The sequence below is a fragment of the Fulmarus glacialis genome, unplaced genomic scaffold (genome assembly GCF_000690835.1).
Source record: "Fulmarus glacialis isolate BGI_N327 unplaced genomic scaffold, ASM69083v1 scaffold30010, whole genome shotgun sequence".
Classification (NCBI taxonomy): Eukaryota; Metazoa; Chordata; class Aves; order Procellariiformes; family Procellariidae; genus Fulmarus; species Fulmarus glacialis.
In genome coordinates, this window is record NW_009190098.1 from 10190 (window position 1) to 33040 (window position 22851).

At 37.2% G+C, this 22851-nt stretch overlaps 1 protein-coding gene across 1 annotated transcript; it reads right to left on the reverse strand.

Moving 5' to 3' along the window:
• Positions 1-6183: 6183 nt before the first annotated feature.
• Positions 6184-22134, reverse strand: TTC17 (tetratricopeptide repeat domain 17). Its single transcript, XM_009584559.1, has 15 exons — positions 22048-22134; positions 20341-20510; positions 19223-19334; positions 17947-18078; positions 17159-17268; positions 16655-16799; positions 16137-16276; positions 15733-15893; positions 15304-15416; positions 13587-13727; positions 13031-13146; positions 11711-11885; positions 11048-11125; positions 8592-8807; positions 6184-6408 (listed from the first exon to the last, which is right to left on the reverse strand). Exons 1-15 carry the CDS (start codon positions 22123-22125, stop codon positions 6184-6186), a joined length of 2112 nt encoding a protein of 703 aa, XP_009582854.1. The 5' UTR covers positions 22126-22134.
• Positions 22135-22851: the final 717 nt, after the last annotated feature.

The window sequence follows — 22851 nt, forward strand, 5'->3', positions numbered from 1 at the left end:
AACAGATCTTTCAGATGGACTGACACTGTACGATCTCCGTTGCCAGAGATGCTCAAGGGAGAAAGAATCCAGCTTGATTTTCAGATCCCAGGTGGAACGTGCAGGGTGAACAACAGCCACGCGGGTGCACGCATGTGCGTGCATGGGGTAGAAATAAGCAACTGAGTATTTAACTTCAGATGATACTTTGATTTTAGAACTGCTACTGTTTAAGACAGAACCCACTTTCTCTATGCTACTATTAAATGACAATGCAAACATTTGCCATGATGTGTTTCTGAGAGCTCTGACAAGCTGTTCCTGTGCTTCATAGAATTCTGCTTGTTTAAAAACCCTACCGGGGTTGACTATTCTGTTTATACAGATGAACTTTCCCATAAGGCAATGGAGACAGAGTAAAAGCAACAGATAAATGAATGGTCACAGATCCCACCCCTTTCATTAATTATAATCAGATAAATAAGAGTACTAACATTTGTGGTAGTCTAAATAAGGCTCAGGAGCACTCAAGAATTCTGCCTTTACATGATACACCAGACAAAGAAAGAAAAAGCTGAATTTTAAACATACAGTAGTGTTCAGTTCAGAATCCCATACAATTGGTATAGATTCTGGCCTTTTGCTTTGACTGAAACGAGATTAAATTCTGAGCTAAGCTCAACACCCTTTGCCTCAAGAGTAAACATCCCCTCTTTCCACCTATTAACACCTTAAGTGATGAGCATTCCTTGGAGGAACAAGATACTCCTTGAGAAGGAGGAAACTAAAATTCTATTATGATAAAAATGTCTAAAAGGACCTCATGCTATAGCAAATGGAAAGAAAATGTAGCAGCCCCTTGCTGGGACTATCAAGTCAGTCATAGCTTGTAGGGGATCACTGAGTAAGTGAAAGGTGCATTTAAAAATGCAAAATACTTCACATCTTCATGTTTTAACACACTATTGGAAAGAAAATGTATGTGATGCTTTTGCTTAGTGTTTGTGTATCTGAAATCGCTATAGGGAACTCGAAGTGATTGCAGCTGTCAAGTTAGAGTCAGAGGCTTAAACTGTGATGTTGATTTAAGCAAGTTATTTGATCTGTCCATAAGCTTACTATTAGAGTTTCAAGCAGAGATTCTCCTTCAAGGTCAACCTCTCCTCTTCAGGTCAATTTGCTTAAAGGTCTAAGCTTATTAACTTTGTAAGAACTTAGGTGCTGGGGGACAAAGGAAAATCCATACACTTAAAAGACCAAATACCTTTTCCCCATGTTTTATTTTAAGAGGAAGTAGACGAAATAAAACACGATTTTTTATTTCATATGGTATAGGGTGTTTGTACCACAAGAGGGCACTAAAACCATACTTAAAGCAGATCGTTAAGCTATTGCTGCATACATTACAGAACTAAGTCATAAAGTAAGCAAGTATGCATTGCTTTCACAAACATACACGCTACATAAAAGCATTCAGGTATCTTGATGGCATGCATATACATTCATAATGTACTCACACTGCCTCTACTTCCAACAGAGCGGCACAAAGCTTTTTGTAAAAGCACTATCCTGCCAAGTAATGAAAGACAGTGAGACTAAAGAAACTTGAAGCTTGAAACAAGTTGTGCTTCATGTTTTGAATACCATCATTAATAAAGTTTAAGATTTTGAATTTTGATCTCGTCTAAAAGAATGTGAAGTGCATGAGCTCGTAACAAATTGGAACTGTCAAGTCAGAGGTAGATGCTTACAGTCAGATAAAAATATTTTGAGTACAAATGACTTCTGCTCGTCCAAGCAGCCATTCTGTTTACACACATGAGGAAAAGTCCTATGCAACAGCAATTAAATCAGCATGTTTCAACGGCCAGCTGACCATTGCACTAAAAATACGCTTCTAGTATATTGTAACCTTTTTCATAAGGCTTGACAACATCTGAATGTTCACATCGGTCAATGAAGTGCCACAGGAACAATCCCTTAGGCGTTAGTTGGATACTCCTCTACAGACCTTATCACATGATAAAAGCTACTTGCAATTTTTTAAGCCATAAAGGTGTGCCAAACAAATCCTGGCAATGCACCATTTCAGTATCAGACAAAAACAATGTTGGCTTTCTCTGCTAGCTTAATGAGCAGTACAAAGCCAAAGTATCTCATTTCTACAGCTCTGAGAGTCGACCATGTTTTTCACATTAAGTTTTCTACACTTACTAGGCAAGTCTCCTGGTCCTGTTATTTGGGTGTCAGATACAGCTGCTCAGGTATCTGTCAAGCAACATAAAGTTTCTGCTACTTAACATGCTTCAGGAACTGACTTGCCAGTGACATAACAGCTGAACATTCAGTAGCAACACGCTTAACACTGCCAGGTCACCTCTAGAAGGACCACCATAGGATAATCCCATAACAATGAAGTCTTCTGACCATTTTTCTCAGTTATTTGAGAGTAAGGCCGTATGTGGGCTGTTGGTCCAAGTAGTGCAGGCATATGTAGCACAGCAGCACTGTTGCTGTATAGTATCCGTATTAGTTGCAACTGACTGAACTGCAGCTGCCTAAAATACATGCCATAGGTGATACAGGTGTACTGAATTTTGGACACTTCATACACCTCCTCCACAAGAGAAAGAAACACCAAAAACCTTTGCAGATTTAGAAATCCTTTTACAACGAAAACAAACATTTATATAAACTTCAATGTAGGAAGCAGAAGTTAAATAGAAAAGTATTGGTCTGAGGTTTTTAATTCCTCTTCTCATACAAGAACTGACTTGGGTTTGAAATATCAATTTCTATCTAGAACAGAGGTTAAGTCAAGGAAAAAAAAAAGTACCAGGCAGCAGTACAGACAGGAGCATATAAGCAAGCATCCAACAAGTCAGCATTAGTGTATCACACTTCCCAAGTCCTGTGCTAACAGCAAATGTCCCAACATGCTTGAGAAAATTCCTATTTCACCTATTTGAAATATACACCAGACACACACTGTAATAAAAAAATCAGACTATAAATTCAGATTTTTAATCCCATGTTCCAGCTCATGCTAGCGTGTAACTCCCACTGACCATTTGCTGGATTCTGCCGATGGCTCACGGCAGCAGAGCAAGGAACTCCGTGTCTCGCTAGTTAGTTCAGTTCTCGTGAATAGTGGCTTTTGACAGGCGAAGCAAAAACACAGCTATCACATGGGCCTACAACCCAAAGCACAGGCAGCCCTACTGCTGTTACTGTCAGAAATACTGAATGAATGCTCATCAAAACAAGATATTAAACCAGAGACATTTGACATTCCAATTTCTTGGTAAATTTTTCAGCGTAACATATCCAAATAAAAGGATATAAATAGTTATGACATGCCATCAAGTGCATAATAACAAGAGGACAAACCAAATTCAGTATCAGATGTCCCCAAGCAGCAACACGTGATCTGAAAGGCTGTGACAATCTCCTAAAGAAACAATCCAGTGATACTGGGATTGTCAAGCGTACATTTGATCCATGTACTTACAAATGTGCTGTGTTAGTTCTATACCTAAAGTCCCATTCAGAAACTGTGTGAAAGTAGGGTTCAGTTTGCAACTTGTCATCAAAATGTGCCTTCTAGTCTGTCGTGGAGCCAAACAAGAGCAGATTATGTTGCTTTATGAATCTTGTTAAGTCTACATATTAACATTTTAACAAATGTTGTAAGTGCAACAGGTAATGTTAAATATTAGCATCTAAATACAGTTGGTATTTTTTAGGTTCTACGTAGTGGTTGAGTAATTGTATATACTATTGCATTACGTATGTAAGGTCAAAATTCAAACTTACAATCTCTTTTCAATTGTTTTCTTTGGACTGAAGGATGAACAGAAGACTCCCAAAATTTCAGGATACTTGTAAGTGCGAAGTGTGACTTCTGGGTACATATTCTTGAAATAATTGTGGTTTTGGAGACTTAACCTCACTTTCATACAGCCTGTAAAGGTTCCTCTCAAGTCAGTTGAAATTTACAGTGGGGAAAAAAATATTTCCCCAAACCTTGTGAAAATAAGACAGGCAAATCTACCTCTCCATTTTATCATCATCAAGGTTGAATTAACCAGTATGTTTATTTACACTCTGCACAAGAATGTACAAAGAACATTTACACTATTTGTCAGGTTCATACTTTCAGGTTTCTTGCACTCAGATAAAAGACGACCTAAAGGATATTATAAATAGAAATGAAAAAGAAATATTAAGACAGGAAGAGTCCCAGAAAAAGGCAAAAATATAGAGTAAAATACTTAAATACTGGAATACGGAAATTTAATGAGCAAATTAACATGCTACAGCATATTCAATTCCCTCTTGATTTAGCAGCTTCACAGACTCCTTAACAAACAAAACCAACCCCAATGTACCAGATGAATATATTCACGCTTACTATGTTAACCTGTGGCCAAGCTAGCAAAAAAGGAAAGATAACACTTTTCTCATAAGCACTTTTGATATGGGTTTCTCTTCACGTTCAAGAAACATAAACTTCCTGAACGGCATAATAGTTGATCTCAAAATTAACATCCTGGATCAGGAATCAATGCAAACAGCAGCAAAGAATCAGCAAAACCACAGGAGTGTATTTTTAAGTATTACAAGAAGTTTAAGGAAGAAAAGCATACAAGAGAAAAGAAAGATGTAAAAGATCACTTTGGGGTTCAAATACAGCCATTGCTCACTACCATCTCAGTTCTGTGAATATACTTTTAAATTACTTTCTGATTAACTTCAAAAGAGAGTGGCTATCATTAAGGTTTGACTGGAACAACTTTAACCTTGTGAGTTACAGCCATTTTTAAAGAAGATCTTAATAAAAAGTAAACAAACATTGAATTTTTTTTCCCAGAACAGTGAAAGTGTCTCCTGTAATGAAATGTGCAAGTTCCACTACTGCTTACAGTACCTGTCAGGATTTTTAAAAGAAGGGCAATCTGATGTTAAGAGATTCAATGAAAGGTACCAGTGTAAGAGTTGACATTATGGAAAAGAACCATCAGCTGGGCCACAATACCACTTACTACACCTCATTCAGCCAAACAGCATTCATTTCACTGCACAACTCATGTGCTGTCAATCAGAGCAAAAATGCATAAGGCCATAAAAGAGAGTATTATTCTAATGGTATAGTCCTGCAATTTCACCTACAATGGCATCATCCATATTGTACCACAAGATATGATGGCCTCTAGTCTATGTTTAGACAGCGTAATTCTAGATGCTAAACCTAGAGGAGGTTTCTCCATGTCTTTCCATTGGAGAGGGAATTAAAAAAAAAAAAAATTCAGAGGAAGTCCTAGCAACACTAAAATCAAAAGCATTTCTCTCATGTGAAGTTTTCATTTAGAAACAAAGGAAAGATGCCTTAGTAACAATTTGAGAGAGAAGGGATTACAAAATATATTCATAAATGTTCTTCAAGATTGCTCATGAGTAGCTTATTAGCCATATGCAAGTACAGACAAAATACTTGAAATATTCAGTGGGATTCACTGAAATGAAAGAATCCATCTCCAAAAGCTATTACTGAGTTTTTCTTCTATTCAAGTAGCCACTAAGGACAATAAAGCACTCCATCTCAAATATCTTAAAATATTTTTTGGGGAGAGATGGGGTTCAGGGTCATTCTTCTTACAGATTTTTGGAGGGTTAAGAGCAGTGACCACAGACCCCACATAAACAAAATAATGTGGCCACAATATAGTCTATTTTGTAAAGATTGAACAATAGAAAATGACATCCAAAGTACTGAACACACGGAAAGGGTATGAATTAAAACTAAACTGCTCTTCACCAAATTCTTCAGCTTTAAGAAAACATATCCATCTGACTAAAATTTGAAGGGATGTACAAAGGGGCTGTTGAGTAGCCTAGCAGTAGCAGCTGTGCACTTCCATAAATACTGAATCCACCACTCCTCATTTACCAGTAAGAGATATCGGTGAGGCTGTTAAGGTATTACTGACGCACTCAGGAAGTAATTTGCGCTCAGTGGCAGCCCGCTAGATATTTAAGAAGTCATCCTCAAGCACTTCTTAATGGACTGTAACTTTTCCATTAAAAGCAGTGCCTCAACCTTGGTCCTTTCAGGGAGAAAGCACTATAAAGCAAAAGGGAGGATCCTCGAAAAAAAGTAGAGTAATCATGAATTTCAGGTGCAACACCCAAGGCAAACAGACACTATTTCACTTGTGGTCCATCTTTCAGCAGTTGCTTACCACTGCACACAGAAGAGGTGATGTTGTACAGAAAAGGATAAAACTGCAAACAGCGGATCATCTTCAAGCTGCTTTCACACTCCAAGCACTTGGTCGTCAAATCCAGTGCATGTCTGAAGGCCTGCAGGGCTCCACTAATGTTGTTCAGAGCCAGATACGCATTTCCTAGGCTCAAAAAAGTCAGGGGCTGCGAAGAGAAAAGCAACATACCTCAGCATAAGTATGTTCACTGTTCAAAATTGAAGCCAACTAGGAAAAACCCCTGTCACTCCACATTCTCCCAAATTTGGCTGGAAAGAATTTAGAAAGCTTCTTAAATAGGGGCTACCTATTCTTAGAATGGAGAAGTAACAGCTTGATGCATTGGTGCTAAACGAAAGCTGTTTTGACATAAGGTTGTGTTCAGGATTCCATCTTCCTATGATGAAAACCAGCTGTTAAATACACACAAGCTGAAATGAAGCATTAAATACTTACTTATAACCCATCACAAACATAATGCTTACTGCACAGAGTAGCAAAGAACTAAATTGAAATGCTTGAAGTTATTTTAGAATGATTAAAAGTCAGCAAAAATGTAAAAATATTACTAGTGTTCTAGCAGGCCAGACGCATTTCATTTGTCAGGAGTGTTCAGGATTTACTTAAGCAGAACGACGTTACTGAAAACACCAATGTCACACTAGCTTAGGGGTATACATTTATGTTTACTTTCAATTCTTTATAAAACTTAGTATTTTTGTCCACTACTTTTGGCTAGTCTTCCTAAAATACGTATTTTTTTTTTAAAGTACAAATTATAAACACCTTTTTCACTGGGTAGAATTTAATTAGCACTTTAACACAGGCACATAGTAAAGCATTACATTTTGTTTCTTGACAAAGTAATTTGCTGTAATTAATAGTATAATGCTAGAATAATGACTATAGTATTGTAATTTAGCAGTCATTTTTTCCACTGAAATAATTTTACTTTCATTATAGGAAAATGTGGAAAGCTTAAGATTTTTCAAACTCGTCTTAGCTTGTATTATTAAACACCTTTCAGAAAAAGGTGCAAGCTGAGCAACAGGATTTTTTTTTTTTAAAAGCTTTCGGTAATAGCACATCCTTCACTCCCTGTAGCTGTAATTAACAGTACATCCTTCACTCCCTGTAGCTGTAATTAATTTAAATTTGTATTTACTTTCCATTATATTCCAGGACATACTATTCAAGTACAAATTCTCCTGCCAGACTTTTTGATACAATAGGTATTACAGGGCTGAGAATGCCTGAAAAAAATAGGAGCAGGCATTATTGTAACGAGGTAGGACTCACCAACATTTTTGAAGAAAAGCCTTACTCACACAGCACGGTCCTAAGAATTCCTAGACTTCTCCCCTCCAAGGCTGTCCTTTCAAGTGTTCTTCTTAAGGAACATCATTCAAGCATAGTTCTTTCTATTGCACTCTTACCTGCCACCCAAATGGGCTAGATTCCTTTCCAATAATTGCAAAATTGTTCCTGAATGCTATATTGAAAAAGCTTATTCTGTTTTTAGCTTTTTTATGTGCTAGATGACTGGTGGCCCGGCAGGTTTAAGCTCCCTGTTTATCTTACTACAGAGGCAGAAGCACAGGAAAAAGTCACTTGAACTTCTTACTGAAGCATCTCAAATGTAAGACCAAAATTACTTGCTGGAGAAAAGGTGTCCCCCGCCACGCCCCCCGCCCGCTTCCTCTTCACAATTGTTCTGGCCAGTCCAGTAGTTTAAACAGCTTATACAGAAACTTTCTACGTGACATAGGTGACAACCTACAAAATGTTTGTAATGTTACCATGCAGAAATACAAAAACCTGTTTTGAATCTATGGTTGGAAGTAAAGTCACCAAACAACTAGAACACAGCTTTTCCTCTAGGTATACAGATGAAATCTAGGGACAAATAAAACAGTATAGATAAAAAGTCAAGTGGCACAGAAAGATGTCTATACAGCCTAAGATCTTGGTGACATACGTGCTATTTTAAGGGTTTTAAAAATCAAGATACAATGCTGACAGCATTACGGATCTCTGTTTTAGATGAAAATGTTGCCAAAAGAGCACGATTAGATTCCTTGGAGCCACTGCTGATAATACAGGTTCTGAGAGGCAAAAAGTCTGTGATCTCTTTTAGAACTTCTGCTCTAGATGTTTATATTCTCAGCAACCAGCATCACCCCCAGTGCGATCAAGAATTTAAATGAAAATTAACGTCTGTTGCAAATCACAAGCTGGAAGTTGAACTGCATGCCCAGGTAAGCAAGCACAAGTAAGTAACATGTATTTAGAAAATAATGAAGGAAAGGACATTCACTGCTGAATGAACACAAAAAACATTAATCTTACCTCAGAGGCATTGATGGCCAAAGAAAAAAAAATGGCATCCAAATGAAGACCATAATGAATCAAGAGGTTAGCAAGATTGACCAGAGGGATGTCCTGATACTCATGTGGAGCCAAATTAAATGCTTTTTGCAAACAGGTGATAGCAAAGGTGCTATTTCCAACTGCACGCCAGTACAATCCAGCTTCATTAAGCACAAGCCATAGACGATCTTCCGGCTATAGGAGAGTCAGGGAAAAGGATGAAAACACCCACAAAGAGGTGTCTCAGGAGGACAGAATTGCCTGCTCTTTGGTAAGGAACAAACAAACAAAACTCACCCTTGCATACTACCTTATTAACTAGACACAAATTACACTTTGCTGTGACTGCTAGCAGATTATTCAATCTGCTCTACTCTACTCAAATTGACCCGATTTACAGTCTGAACTGTAATTTAGTAGCAGCTGTTGCTCACACTCTACTCATACGACTGCCTTATATCATGACCACAAAATCCCTTAAAATACACAAGTGATAATGGTTAGCTCACTTCAGGAAGCAACACTTGTGAGCCACTTCGGTCTTAAAATTACATTAATACGGATCTATGCAGAAATGTTACAATTTGAAGGTCAGGCGGCTTTTAAATTGTAGTTAGATGTGCTTCCAGGTCCTATATCCAACATCAAGATTTCCTGTCAATTTAAGGTTTCAGAGTCATTTTTTCTTAGATTTAGTTATCGATTTGTCTTATGAAAGTTGACAAGTGACACACATTAGATACTGTTTAAAGATTATAAAATAGCAAGCAACAAGTGAGGGCGGGTGGAAGAATGGAGAAAGTGTCAAATACACCTTGAACGTTCCTTCCTCCTCTTTCACTTGTAACAGAAAAAACAAACATTCATCCTAGAGGAGAAATAGCGAAACTTTGAAATACTGACAGGTGGACAGAGCTATGTAAAACATCCACTTTCAGATGGAGCAGTCTGAAATGGTTTAGAAACGCTTACATTCTCGTTTTTAGTATTTTCAGCATTCTGCGTTACCCAATTCTACGAAGAGTTTAAAGTATAAAAGCAACAACTGAAATTAATGTCCAATCCAACCCACACGTCTGAAGCCCAAATGCATGCATGAGTAGGAAACCTGCAGCTAGGATTAAAGAAGCAAAACAGATAAGGATCTTTACAGTAGTATTGTATTAACGCAACACAGTAATACTGTGTTGAAAAAATTAACCAGTACAAATATTTTCTTCCAGATTTTAAAAACAACCTCACACAGGAGGGTTCTACCTATGGTTCAAGATGAACTGGAAGATGTCAATAGGATATATTGCCTCTTTGTTCGGAGTACCTTACATAATCTATAATTGGAAGAGTACTTATCACCCCTATTTTGCAATGCACATACATAACATTACTTACATGTTATTCATGCCAAACTCCTCACTGAATTACACTCCATAGGCAGGTCTCAATGACCTTTCTTTAACTAAATCCTCAGCAAGTTATTAGCACTTTGTCTTTCCCAATACAAAGATACCAACTGTGGCACTCCTGCTCTAGGAAGTTTATCATCAGCAGAACAGGCATGACACAACAGTGTTCTTACAGCAACATCTAAATGACCCAGAAGTTCAGACATTTAGCATGAAGGCAACAGAATACCACAGTTAAAACCAAAATACCTACGCACTGCAACAGTAAGACATTAGACATGTATAGGACTGTCCTGAACAGCATAATAGGAATCAATTCCTACTGTTAATTTTTCTTCTGGGTAAGACAGATGCACATAGTAAATGGTACTGATTTTAGACTAAAAACAATACATACATACACTGCCTTGACAAAACTTGTACAAGAGAGTTAATTTGAGAAATATCAGCTTGACACGTCAAAAAGAGTCAACATCTACCTCAATGTTTCCTGTCATTTGACTTGTGATGACTCTCAAAGGCCCCATGCAAGATGGAGGTGGCATTCCACAGGGTGTTATACAGATGTACATTCTTTGCCCCAGAGTGCTAATTATCCTGACAGAAGATTGACAGAGGGTTGGTTTCTTTGGAGGGGGGTTGAGGGGGAAGGCAGGGTACTGGGGAGGAGGAGGAAGAGCAAAAGGCAGGCATGTAGGGAGGGGTGAAAGATGCAGGAGTTGTTCCAAGCTATTTCTCTCAGTTAAGCAAATGGCTGCCAGCATTAGCTAATATATTTGCTGCTCCACGTCCTGCAGTCACAAGAAGATCAAGTAACTACAGGGCTGTCTGGGCCACACTAATTAAACGGATACTTCCCTATATGTTTGTGCTTTACTTGTAAACACGGATTTTTAAAGTTAGTTTCATCTCAGTAACAGGCAGCAAATAAGCTTATTTCTTGCACATCACTGACTGACTTCTTTAGAAGTACAGAAACAAGCCTCAAATAAGAATTCTGAATTTATCTCATGCTACAGTTTTTTTACGTACCTTTTTCATGGCATGATCTAGAAACGCTCCTATCTTCGCCTGTGTAATAGTTTGATTGTTGATACGAGAATGCAAAACCTGGACGACAAAGATTTAATTTTTTTTTTTTTTTTTAAACAACTGAATTAATTTTACAGTATATATCTACATGGGTCATTCAAGTCTCACTTCCCTAAGTCTTCCTTTTAGTAAGGGGACGGGGGGGAATAAAAATTGTTCTAAACAGATTACGTGAACATGTAACGATTAAAGCGGCCAACCTCCAGAAAGCAATATGAAGGACTAATTTCAGCCTAAAATTACCAACTTAGTAGAATACAGTACTTATTGGAAACCCCAAGAAGATGAATCACATCAAGTGACTGTTAGAAGTTTTAAGAGAAATTTTTAAAGTAATTTTAAATAGTAAATTACGTTTCCTATTCTGTGTGCTTTTGGTCACCATCTGAAAGAAGTCAGACAACAAGTCTTATGCTGAGTGACAAGTTCTCCCTTTCTCTCAGCCCTATTAGAAAGCACTTGCTCCTCTTTTTTTACTGATTGGCTTGTAATATCAAGTAATCTTTCAAATATCAGAATCTTTCATGTTCTGAGTAGGATTTTTAAGGCAATAAAGAGGAGAACTTTGAAACAGAAGAGAACTAATGAGAAAATGTCTCTTACTTGTCTTGCTTGATCATCCGGCATCTTGAATTTCAAATCTAGATTACTGTCTAGTTCCTTGACCAGTATGTTTAGGGATTCATTGTTACGAGCATCAGTAATGAAAGAACAGTCTGGTGCCTGGGTTTCTCCATGCCCAACAGTATCTCTTGGGATACTCAGGATTGGCTGGACTCTAGCAATAAGGAGAACCAAGACAAATTAATAGCATGTGCTGCATGTCACTGATGAATAAACATAAGAATCAGCTATGTATCAACTGACAAGCCTCATACTGTAGACTGCCACGAGACAGGAGCCGCAAACCAGGAGAGTCCAAGGACCACCCTTCCCTTGAAAAGTCATTAATAAATAAGGTCTTTACTTTCCATTTTTAAGCATAGAATACCTGTAATAATGGACAATGCAGTAGAGGTAAGACACAGAAAGTTCTCGTATTATGCTAATAAAGATTGTATGAAGTTTAGGACTAAACAGATAAGCGAAAAAGAAAATGCTGAATTTTTTTAAACTAAAGTTTGATTTCAAAAACATCAAGAGGTAGCCAAATTATTTGGGAACAACATTCTAAGCTGAACGCTGTTGTTTTCAAAGGAAGCTTCAGGACATTTGTGGATGGGAACCTTTGCTTTAACGCATGCTCAATACTAGAATTATACTGATTAGGAGGAGAAAGCTTTCTTATTATCACTATTATAATGTTAAGTGAGTAGGATATTATGATATTGCATTGATCTAGGTAAGGTAGCTATTGCAACATAGACACATTTATTTTATCCTATGTAATAACGAATATTACTCACTATTCCACAACTAAGCTGGTTTTCTACCTCTGTCCCAAAGGAACGAGCCAGGGCTTTTCACTCCTAATCCTTTTTTAGTATTTTCTGGGCTTCACAATTTTCTGTTATCGTAACTAAAGCTAAGAGGATGTATGCAATGTACAACAGTTAATTGTAGTTATTAAATAGATACTCACCTCATTCTCTCTCTCAAGGTCTTTTTTTTTTTTAATATACTCTATGAGACATTCAGACTTGTGCTTAAATCCTCATTCTTTTAGTAATACTGTAGATATTTCAGGTATTCGCCTTGTACTAACAGTCAGGGAAGAGTCACCATGAAATTGGATCTATTACAGTTACAGCAAAGACGACAATAAAGGAAAACACCCTCCTTCTGTGGAACAGCCAGAGAAAGAGGTCCAAACACATCTGTGCTGTTGATTACTAATTGCATCCACCCTCTCCAGAAAGAAAATACTCATTAAGACATTAATGTGAAAATTTACAAATATAATTTTAAAAAATAAACACTTGCCTGAATCCCCTATTTTCTGGAGGCAGGAAATAAGTTGGCAGTTCTTCTGGATCAGGAATTTTGGGGAAAGATTTCATGCACTCTGATCGCTGAGGCCAAAGAATATGCTGTTTGTCCTAAGGGGGAAAGGAATTATCTTTTATTATTTTCTCAACATTTTTAATATTTTAACAAGCTAATAAGAACATAAGGAATAGTCTGGAGGAAAAAAAGAGCAGATATCTTTAAAACTATTATTTTTCCATCTTTTCTGGAATATCAGCAGTTCAGTTTCCTATCTTTACTGAGCTGTACTGCTTTATTTGCAGCAGATGTTTACAAAGGTAGCTAAGAACAACCCCCTCGGCGCTGTAGTAGAGTTTCAAATTATGGGAAACTGGTACAGAGAAACTACAGAGATGCTTATATGTTGCAGAAATTCAGAACGCTACATTCTCCAGTGCTGCCGCACATCAAAACTGTAGCCCAAATGCTAAGAAGCTTCACATAAACGAGGACAAGATTCACTCTTTCACAACTCCTCTTTGAAAGGGCAAAGCTTATCCTCTTCACTCACTCTATGGGATTCTACACTCCACACTGAAATGATAGAACGAGCAACAGGGGAAGACTGCAAGGACTGGCTGTGGTCGCTTTGGTTTGCATGATGATCGAAATTCACAGATGTCATACTAGAAGTTGAAGAGTCTTCACCAAACTAGAAACAACAGAAAAACAATATTTAATAAAGAAAAGAGATGGTATATTACTGGCTGAATTTCTGCACTTTTTTTTTTTTCCCCACCATTTATGTAGTTAAGCCTCACTGATGAGCTGAAATTTGGGTAGCAGAAAAAAAAATTGAGATTTAAGCTTCTTGATCCACTCGCACCATGGAAAAGTAATATTCATGTTGTAAATAAGTCAACAGTGAAAACACAAGTGCAAATCAACAAAAAAATGCTAAAAGGTACCAAGCAAACATTTCTAATAGACCACAAACAAAATCTACTCATCTAGATGGCATAGCTCTAGTTCAAGTCAGAGTTACTAAGACTCATGGCGTGCAAAATTATCTTGATAATCTGAATTTGTAATTATTATAATAGGAAGAACATCCAAGAAGAAAACAGCATAATTAAAAATAATTATTCCTGTTTCTTAAACTAGTTAAGGGGAAACTTCAGAACACATTCCACATTGCAAAATAAATGAAACTACAATCTTTATCTGTAGTTCTAATGCAGCAGTGGTGTTGCTTGGATGGTTTTCGTTCTGGATTTTCAGTATTAGTATACACTTTGCTTCCAAAGCTTCTTAATATTCCTGTAGCAGATTTCCTTGCTGCACTGTCTAATTAAAGATACACAATCAGCAAATACACACAAAACTGGACTAACACCTTATTTTTGGGCTGCAAAAGCACTCACTAGATTCAACACCACTGAGCTCTGCTCTTCCAGTTGTTAATTGCTTATGGCAGTTTTGTGCTCCTTCTGGTAAGAAAAAAGATTAAATTGGAAGGAGCATGCAAAAGTTGTGTAGCTTGAGTCGTACAACAGTGTCATAAACAAAAGACACTATGATCCATTCTAAGACTGTAGAGATAAGTGATTGATACAATATTATTTTAAGCACACTTTTAAGCTGTTATGTTGGAATATTCTTTCCACTAAGGAATAATTCTTGTTCCATGTACCACACGTACATTAGAAAACTGACTCCTTAGAAAACCTTTGCCTCTTCATTAACATTAGCTGCCCAATGCTTTTTCCTGTCCTCTCTGAAGGAAACTGAATTGGAAATTTAAACATGTTATGCTTCTGCTAGCATGCCTGAAATGTAGTATATTTATGTAAGAGAAAGCTGTAATTCCTCAAGTGAGGATTCTCGTACTTCCTAGGAAGAAATACTTGGCTGTTCTAAGCGGGCTGAAAAAGCAAAGGAGTCAATATAGAAGTGGCTGTTAACTCACAGAAAACTAAGACTTTGGACTAAAATAAAGTTTTTCAATTCAAATAATTCGAACAGTTCTCTTTTCTAAGTAAAAAAAAAATCTTATACAATAAACCCTCTAAATTCCTATAATCCACAGTCGATCTCAGTTTGTATTACTAGCAAAAGAAACTAGCATTAAATACTTTACACTCTGGAAAAGAGACTAAATGATTTCTCGCTGTAATTGCCACACCCAAAATGGACCCCCTTTGTCAAGCCTCAAAAAAATGGAACTATGTGGCTAATAAAGCCAAAGGGATGCAACTTAAAGCAGTGGTATCAATTCACAGACAAACCTGAACATATTCCACATTTTCAAAAATGTCTCCGCGGTGATAACGAACAGGCTGGTCCCACTGGCAGTGCAAGCTATGCTGCTGGTTGCCCAGTCTACAAATCTGATGGTTCCCTGCAGAGCACAAAACATTTTTTTTCTACTGTATAAGTGAGGTTTCCGAGGAGACAAAGACAGCATACAGTCAATCCCTCCACCCCCAATCTGGTCAATCCTTTTTATTTATTTAATCAGCACAGAGGAAACTCTGTCTTCGAAAGACACAAAAAAAACCCTGTTCAGGAACATATTGCAATCCCTTGTTTTGATAAGCAAAACACAACAGCCACTCAGGGCCACCTTAATATATAAAGAAGTTATGTCCTCACATTAATCTGAATATGTGCAATTCTTCATTGCTATAATGAGCATGAACTCTAAAAAGCTGTACCTAATTGAGCTTCTTTTGCCATCTGTGTCTCGTGAATGATGTTCCTCAAGATTTGTTCCTCCTGGATGAGCTTGTACTTGTCTAAAACATCTTGTTGCCTAAGGTAATGGTCATGCTGCTTCTGATACTCCTTCAATTCATTTAATGTTCGCTGAAGTGATCTTGAAAATTCAACAGTAGAAAAAATTTGCTTTGAATGCTTTTTAAAGTATCAGCTTTTCCTACAGTGTTGCACATTTTCAACTCTGGGTTTCCTAAAGTATGCTTATGAATAATTTTATTGCATAGTCAAAGAAATATAGAAAGTCGAAAATCATTATTCTACTTGAAATGTAAATAATTGCTGCAACAGAACAATAAAAGTGAGATTGTATGAATTGCCACTAGAATGCTTCTTTAGTTACCTATGCTGGGCTTCCAATTTTTGCTCAAGTTTTTGCTGACATAAGACAGCATGCTTCCTTTTTACAGCTTGCTCAAACCCTGGTTTGGCCTGTAGAGCATGATCATAACACAGGACTGAGTGGTTGTACTCTCCAAGCATCTGAAGAATGACCGAGAGAGAGAATTAGCCATTGTTTGGTAATATTTAATAAAAAAATACCAGTTTTTAAAGCCATTAACTCAAATTTTAATTTGTGGTAACAAGCAGCCTGTCTTTTCTGAAACTCAAGCCACTGTATCTGCTAAACAAAGGTTGTAGGAGAATTTCCCTGGGATTTATTTCCAAGTGCAGATAAAAACTTCTGCTGAAAGACAGACTTTTGGATGAAAATATCTTGACAGAATCGTAAACATTAAGCGTGAAATGCATGTGGAACACAAGATGCACTGTAAAAGGGTAAAGCATTACAAGTCAAGCCAGAAAGATTAAATAATATTTGGTTTTCTACAAGTCTTGGAAAATAAAGATAGTATTTACTGCGTATATATTTCCCAGAGTGTAATAGCTGGTAAAGAAGTCACTGTAATCCAGAGCTGCATGGACCACAATAGCTGCATCTGCAGAGAAGTGAGCCCGGTGCAGAATATTTGCCAAATTTACCAGTGCAATATCTTTATTTTGCCTAAAAGAAAAAAAGAAAATGAAAAGAAAAAAAGAAAATGAAAAGAAAAAAAGAAATGAAAAGAAAAAAAGAAAATGAAAAGAAAAAAGAAAACACAGACATTAAAAGAAGGTCAGACTGTGTAAGAATCAAGCATAAGGATACATTCATCCGTCAGTCACATATTAAATATGCAATTTGATAGAAAAATTTCTAAATTATATATATGCCTAGTATAGCACATAAAGACTACGAACAAGTAACATGGATTACTCCTTAGGATAGAGTCTTAGAAACTGAAACCTAGTTAGGATAACTGAAAACTAGTTAGGATAACTAGAAAAGCAATCTGAAAAGAAATGTTTATTAGCAATTCTTACCTTGAAGAAAAATGAAGGGCACGCATGGCACATTCTACTACTTGGTATGGCTCATTTTTTATCCGCCAGTAAAAAGAAGCCATATTATAGAGCACCCAGGAAGAAGAGTTCTGCAGTAAAGATAAACATATGCACTGTACTAACTACTAAGACATGAACTAAAAGGTTAATCAGGGCTTTAATTACTATGGGATGGAAAGCTGAGCACCAAACCTGCTCTAAGTTATCCTCTTCCTCTGGAAAGCTGCCATTTGGCAATACTTGTGAATGTTCATGACGAATGAACTCACATATAAATGTATTAAAGAAACAGAACTTCTGCCTTTCAGACAGGTAAAAATTCAAAATGAGATTAAATGAGAAGTGACAGCAGTTTAAGCATCAGCAGCATAGCTGGCGTTCAATGACAGTTCCTATATTTTGCAGGAAGGCATTTAATAAAAACATACGCATTTCAGTACTATTGTTTCTTCTTTAAGTACCTGCATTTTTGTTTAAAAACTCTTGTTACCTTCACAGAGCAATGAATGTGGCTTGCCAGACCACACAAATACATGAGTCATTAAAGATGACAGTAACTGTCTATTTACTGGCTTCGGTGATGCCTTCTCCTACTTCTGCTTGCCTAGCAGAAAATGTTTTTAGTCTGCCTTTTGTAACTGAAATGTAAACCAAAAATAAACGTGCAAAACTAGTACTGGATATGATTGCGTGTACCAGGCATATCTAATCTCGAGAGACCTTTCTAGCACTCTTTTTGTGCGTACAGCAAGATTACAGTTTCATACCTTCATTAGCCCGTCATAAATACGATGACCTATTTCCTCTATACTTCTTCCCAGCCTCCGTGATAAGTATGTGAAGATTGGATCTTCTTTAGGTAACAAGGGTGCGGAAAGATTAACTCTTTCTTGGACACCCTAAAATAAAAATTGAATATAGGTAGTTGCTGACACTTTAACTAGAAGTAGAGAAATACACACAAGAGCGTGACTCCCAGGAAAATTTACAGCTTGGTTATTTTGCATTCCTATCATCCTTTCATATCAAGATCTTAGGGACTTGACAGGATAATGTCACCTTTGACAGATGAATAATATATATTATAATAGATAGGCAAACAATAGAAGCAGGCAAAAGCAGCCTCTGCTTGTGAATGCTATAGGAGAAATACTCATTTCTGGTAGCACTGTGTATCTGACAGCTATTGATTTCACTAATGACCACTGACGCACTTAACTCATGTTTGTCAGCTTACGTGCATGCTATGAAAGTATCCCCACATCTCTTCTTCTCTTTCTTCCTTCCCCAATAACAAACGCACTCCTTTCAAGAGTACATCCAGACCCAGGAACAGAGCTAAAAAACTTCAGTTCCTGTTTTGTCCGTAAGAAAATCCTTATTTGTAGATGAAAAGTTATTTTAAAAACTTGTAATAAACTAAATATCAAGATATAAGCACTAAAAACTGCATCCGCATTAGAAAATTTGCTTGTATAATACTGTTGACAAAAACAATTTTTGCACCATGCTTCCACTGTAACCTTTCTAAAGCAGATGAACTTTGTACTAGTAAAGAACAATTATCTCATCCTCTGGGTTAGGGCTTGCCATTCAGATACCAAAGAGACAGTCAAGTATATTAGGAGCTACCGACAAGCCTGCAAACAATTTTCTGACCCTGAATCTTCACGCAGTTTAACGACCCTGTTCGGCACTCTCCAATTTTCAACTGAAACAATTCACAGATTAGAAGCATTTCCAATGAAAGCTACCATTTTACTAATGAAACGTGTGTTATGAAAACAAAATACTGCATTTTCCTAAAAATGCCCTCTAAAATAAGGCAAACAATAACAAAAGAGAAACAGGATCTGTGTATCTGATGGAACTGTCCTCCTATAAGAATGTACTTTAATCAGGGCACAACTGTGGTTTAAAAAAAGTCTGAAACAGTCTTGAAAGATTTCAATACCTTTCAACCTTGACTGAGAAATGCCAGTAAGAGTTTTCTACTCCTCTTCCTGATGGGGAAGAAAAACATACTTGCATTTGCTCACTTACCCGTAAGTGCTGAAAAGCATGAATACTGTATGGAAGATCTAGAACTTTTGTACAGTCTGGCTGCTGCAGGTCTGGAGGCACTGGCGACTTTGTGTCTATATAGTCTTCAGGGCTGGGGACATAACAACATAACACAGCAGACTCCAGATTAAAATACTGCTGAAGTTCAAAAGAAACAGTACTGTAGTTTATGGGCACAGTGTTCTGATTTGACTGTTACAAAAATCCTGTGCTTGAGCACATCAGACCATTTCTGATGTCTTCCCAGATTTCAGTTGTACCGGGATGTCATCACTACAGGATAACGTAAATAAATTTCTGTCTGCTTTAGAGAAAATATCAACATTTGGATAGCCTCCAAAATGTATCAGCGTCAACCTAGTGTATCAGTACTATGATTAATGATCTATCTGCCAGGCAAATTGCAACGTGTGCAGATTCAACTGAAACAAACAAACCAACCCCAAGTATTAGCGAGAAGCCAAAATGAAGGTATCTGAGGATAAAATTAATGTTTTTCCACTTCAAGTACTCATCTGATTACGTTAAAAAAATAAAACTACAAAACCAAAACAGTCAGCCCTGAAGATGAATTACCGATGAAGCTGAATGTCAAGCAGACTGTCCACACATCCTTTACTTGCTAAACACAGGGGATGAAATATGACCAGAAGGTTCAACAGCTTGGTAATCAACAGAATTTCATTCAAATTTAAGTCAAGACAGTTTCCACTACAAGAAGTTTATATAGCTCAAAACACCCAAAGCGCACTCAAGCAAATTCAGCCCCCTTCTACATGATGCACTTCAGTTTAATTCACATGTCTGGTCATATCAGTAGAGTTACAGTGGCAGAACTGACTGGGAGCCTGGGAACAGAGTGGAGAAGTTTCAGGGTAGGGCTAACATGGACAGTTTGTGGGAGACAGCATTTGTGTGTCGTACCCTTTCATAATTAGTGGCAGAGGTTGTTTCAATTTTGTTCCACACTAACACAAAATAAAACAACTGTCATCTAAAGAACAGCCAGTGATAGTATTTTCCTTTTTACTTGCATTTAGAGATTTTGTTGATTTTTTCATTCAGTAAAAATCTTAAAATATAAAGCATCTTATTACCGGATATCTTTGCTCTCTAAGGTGATGTACGTGCCATCGTATAGATCTAGGTCCCCCAAGGGCACCTTTGCTTTAATGCAGTCCGGATCCTCTTTATTATGCCTTTGTTCCAGCCCTGTGTCTCTGTCCTCATTTTCCTCTATATGAATCTTTTGAGCAACTAACTGTTTCTGTAGGAATAAAAAATAAGGAAACAGGAGAATGTATATTGATGAAAGCAAACTCTGTAATTGCTAGGAGTTGAACAGTCCAACTTCTTCCTTAAAACAAAGTCCATTTGAAGAAAATCTAAAACACTCTTTTCAAATTTTGGGAATATTTCCCTATATTTTATAACATCTGTAGGACATTTTTTGATTTAGATGGAATATAAATACTTTCATTAGAGATAATACGACTTGAACAGGCACTTTTTTCTCCTGCTGTACCTAAAAAGAGGGCATTCCAAATTCACAGTAGGCCATTTAGAAAAAGAAGAAATAGTTGTTAACAGTAAGTCAACTTTTCCATATTTGGACCCTTCTCCTCCACTCTAAGACCTCATGGAAATAGTATTGGAGATTGCCGCAAACAAAATGAACTTAACCATTCAGCCTGCTAAGTACAACTGAGATGGCAGGCTAATGCAAGAATTGAGACTAATTTCTATCAGCTTATGATGTGCCTTAGGAGCTACCTTTCGCCCCATAAAGCTCATAGGTATTGATTACTACGAGCAGTGAATGGACTAACGATCTGTCCCAACACAGTAAGCTGTATTTAATTCTCATGTAGATCTGCAAATTGAAAACCTATTAAATATCATAAGGATTTGTGTATGTGAAATGAGAAGAAAATTTGCGTTTTTAATTAAAGCCATACACATTTGATCACACACTACTATGCAATACTAGAGATATATACAGTAGTAGCAACTTGTACAAGATCTTACAATAGATAACTTCTGCTGAAAGTAATTTGTATGCCACCGATTGTACATTGGTAATTTCCAAACCCACAACCCATGTCCCGAAAAGCTTACAACTATTGTTCCATCCATAGCTAAAATGTCCATTACCACAAAAATGAGTACACCTTGACGAGAAAGACTGGCTGAATACAGTCACACAAGGGGCACTCCTGCTTTTCTTCCTCCCTTCCACTTCTCCCATTCACCTAAAGCTACGTCCAGTGCTCATCTAACTTCCCACTTAGCTAGTTATGCTAATCTGACAAAACCAAAGCTGGCACAAGAGAAAGGAGCGCATGGCCAGAAGAAAGGCTGTGAGCTGTTAGCTTGCCCAACCCATATTATATTTAAACTTTATGTTAAGTTATCAGTTTGAAGTTCATTAAAGCCCTTTTCAGAAGGGTGTTCTCAGAGCCTTTTTCAATAATAAATGGGCTTGAAGAAAAACAGAGGTGACCTGCTCTGTATTCTTCTGGAATATAGTAGTCAGCAACAGAATCCAGTACCTAAATGACTTTACTTAAAAATGTTAGGATTTATGGACAACAACAGGGAATGATGCAACTGGGAGCAATGATAACCAGTTGAGCAAACTTGAGGCACAAAATTCTTGAGATCTGAAGAATTCTTCATCCTTTCACTGAAGCAGAATCATGCCAATAATGACTTCTGTTCCCCATCTAAATCTATCACTAAAAAGCCTGTGGAAAAAACTCTGTATTTTCAGAAATTAGTTAGTACTTAACATTATGCTTTACCTCCAGTTCTTTGAGGTAGTTAACTGTTGTTTCTTGTCTCATTAGTATTACCAAATCATGTGGGTTCCTCAAGTTCATTGGTGAATCCACCTGCAAGACATTTCAACAGTCCATCATATAAGACATTCTCCTTATTAGTGTTATTTTAAAAGGTAAGAAGTTATGTTCATTCAGCTACAGTTTATCTGTTCAAAGTTTTCTGTCCACTCAGCATACGTAATATGTCCATAACTTAAATCTGTACTTCAAACAACATTGTTATTTGAAAATATTTCAGACTAGATATAAGGAAGAAATTTTTCATGATGAGGGTGGTGAACCACTGGCACAGGTTGCCCAGAGAGGTGGTCGATGCCCCATCCCTGGGAACATTCAAGGTCGGGTTGGACGGGGCTCTGAGCAACCTGATCTAGTTGACGGTGTCCCTGCGCACGGCAGGGGGGTGGACTAGATGGCCTTTAGAGGTTCCTTCCAACCCAAACTATTCTATGATTCTATGAATCCAATTCAAACCACGCTTTAATTTAAAACCTATTTTAGTTTAGTCAGGCACACAAATTCTAAGCATAAGAGGCAAGTAGATTTCTCACAACAAACATTACTAAAAGTAGATACTGCTGAAATACTAGATACCTTAAATTGCAATCGCAAAAACCTGTTTTCTTCTATAGCTTTAAAATTCCTCCATCATGTCCCTCAATAGGCATAAAGTACTTCAGCTTCAAGTCAACTCCTCCATGCAACTAATTTAACACACCGGCCTAGCGTTAAAATCCATTGCCTTCAGGATTAAGACGTAAATGA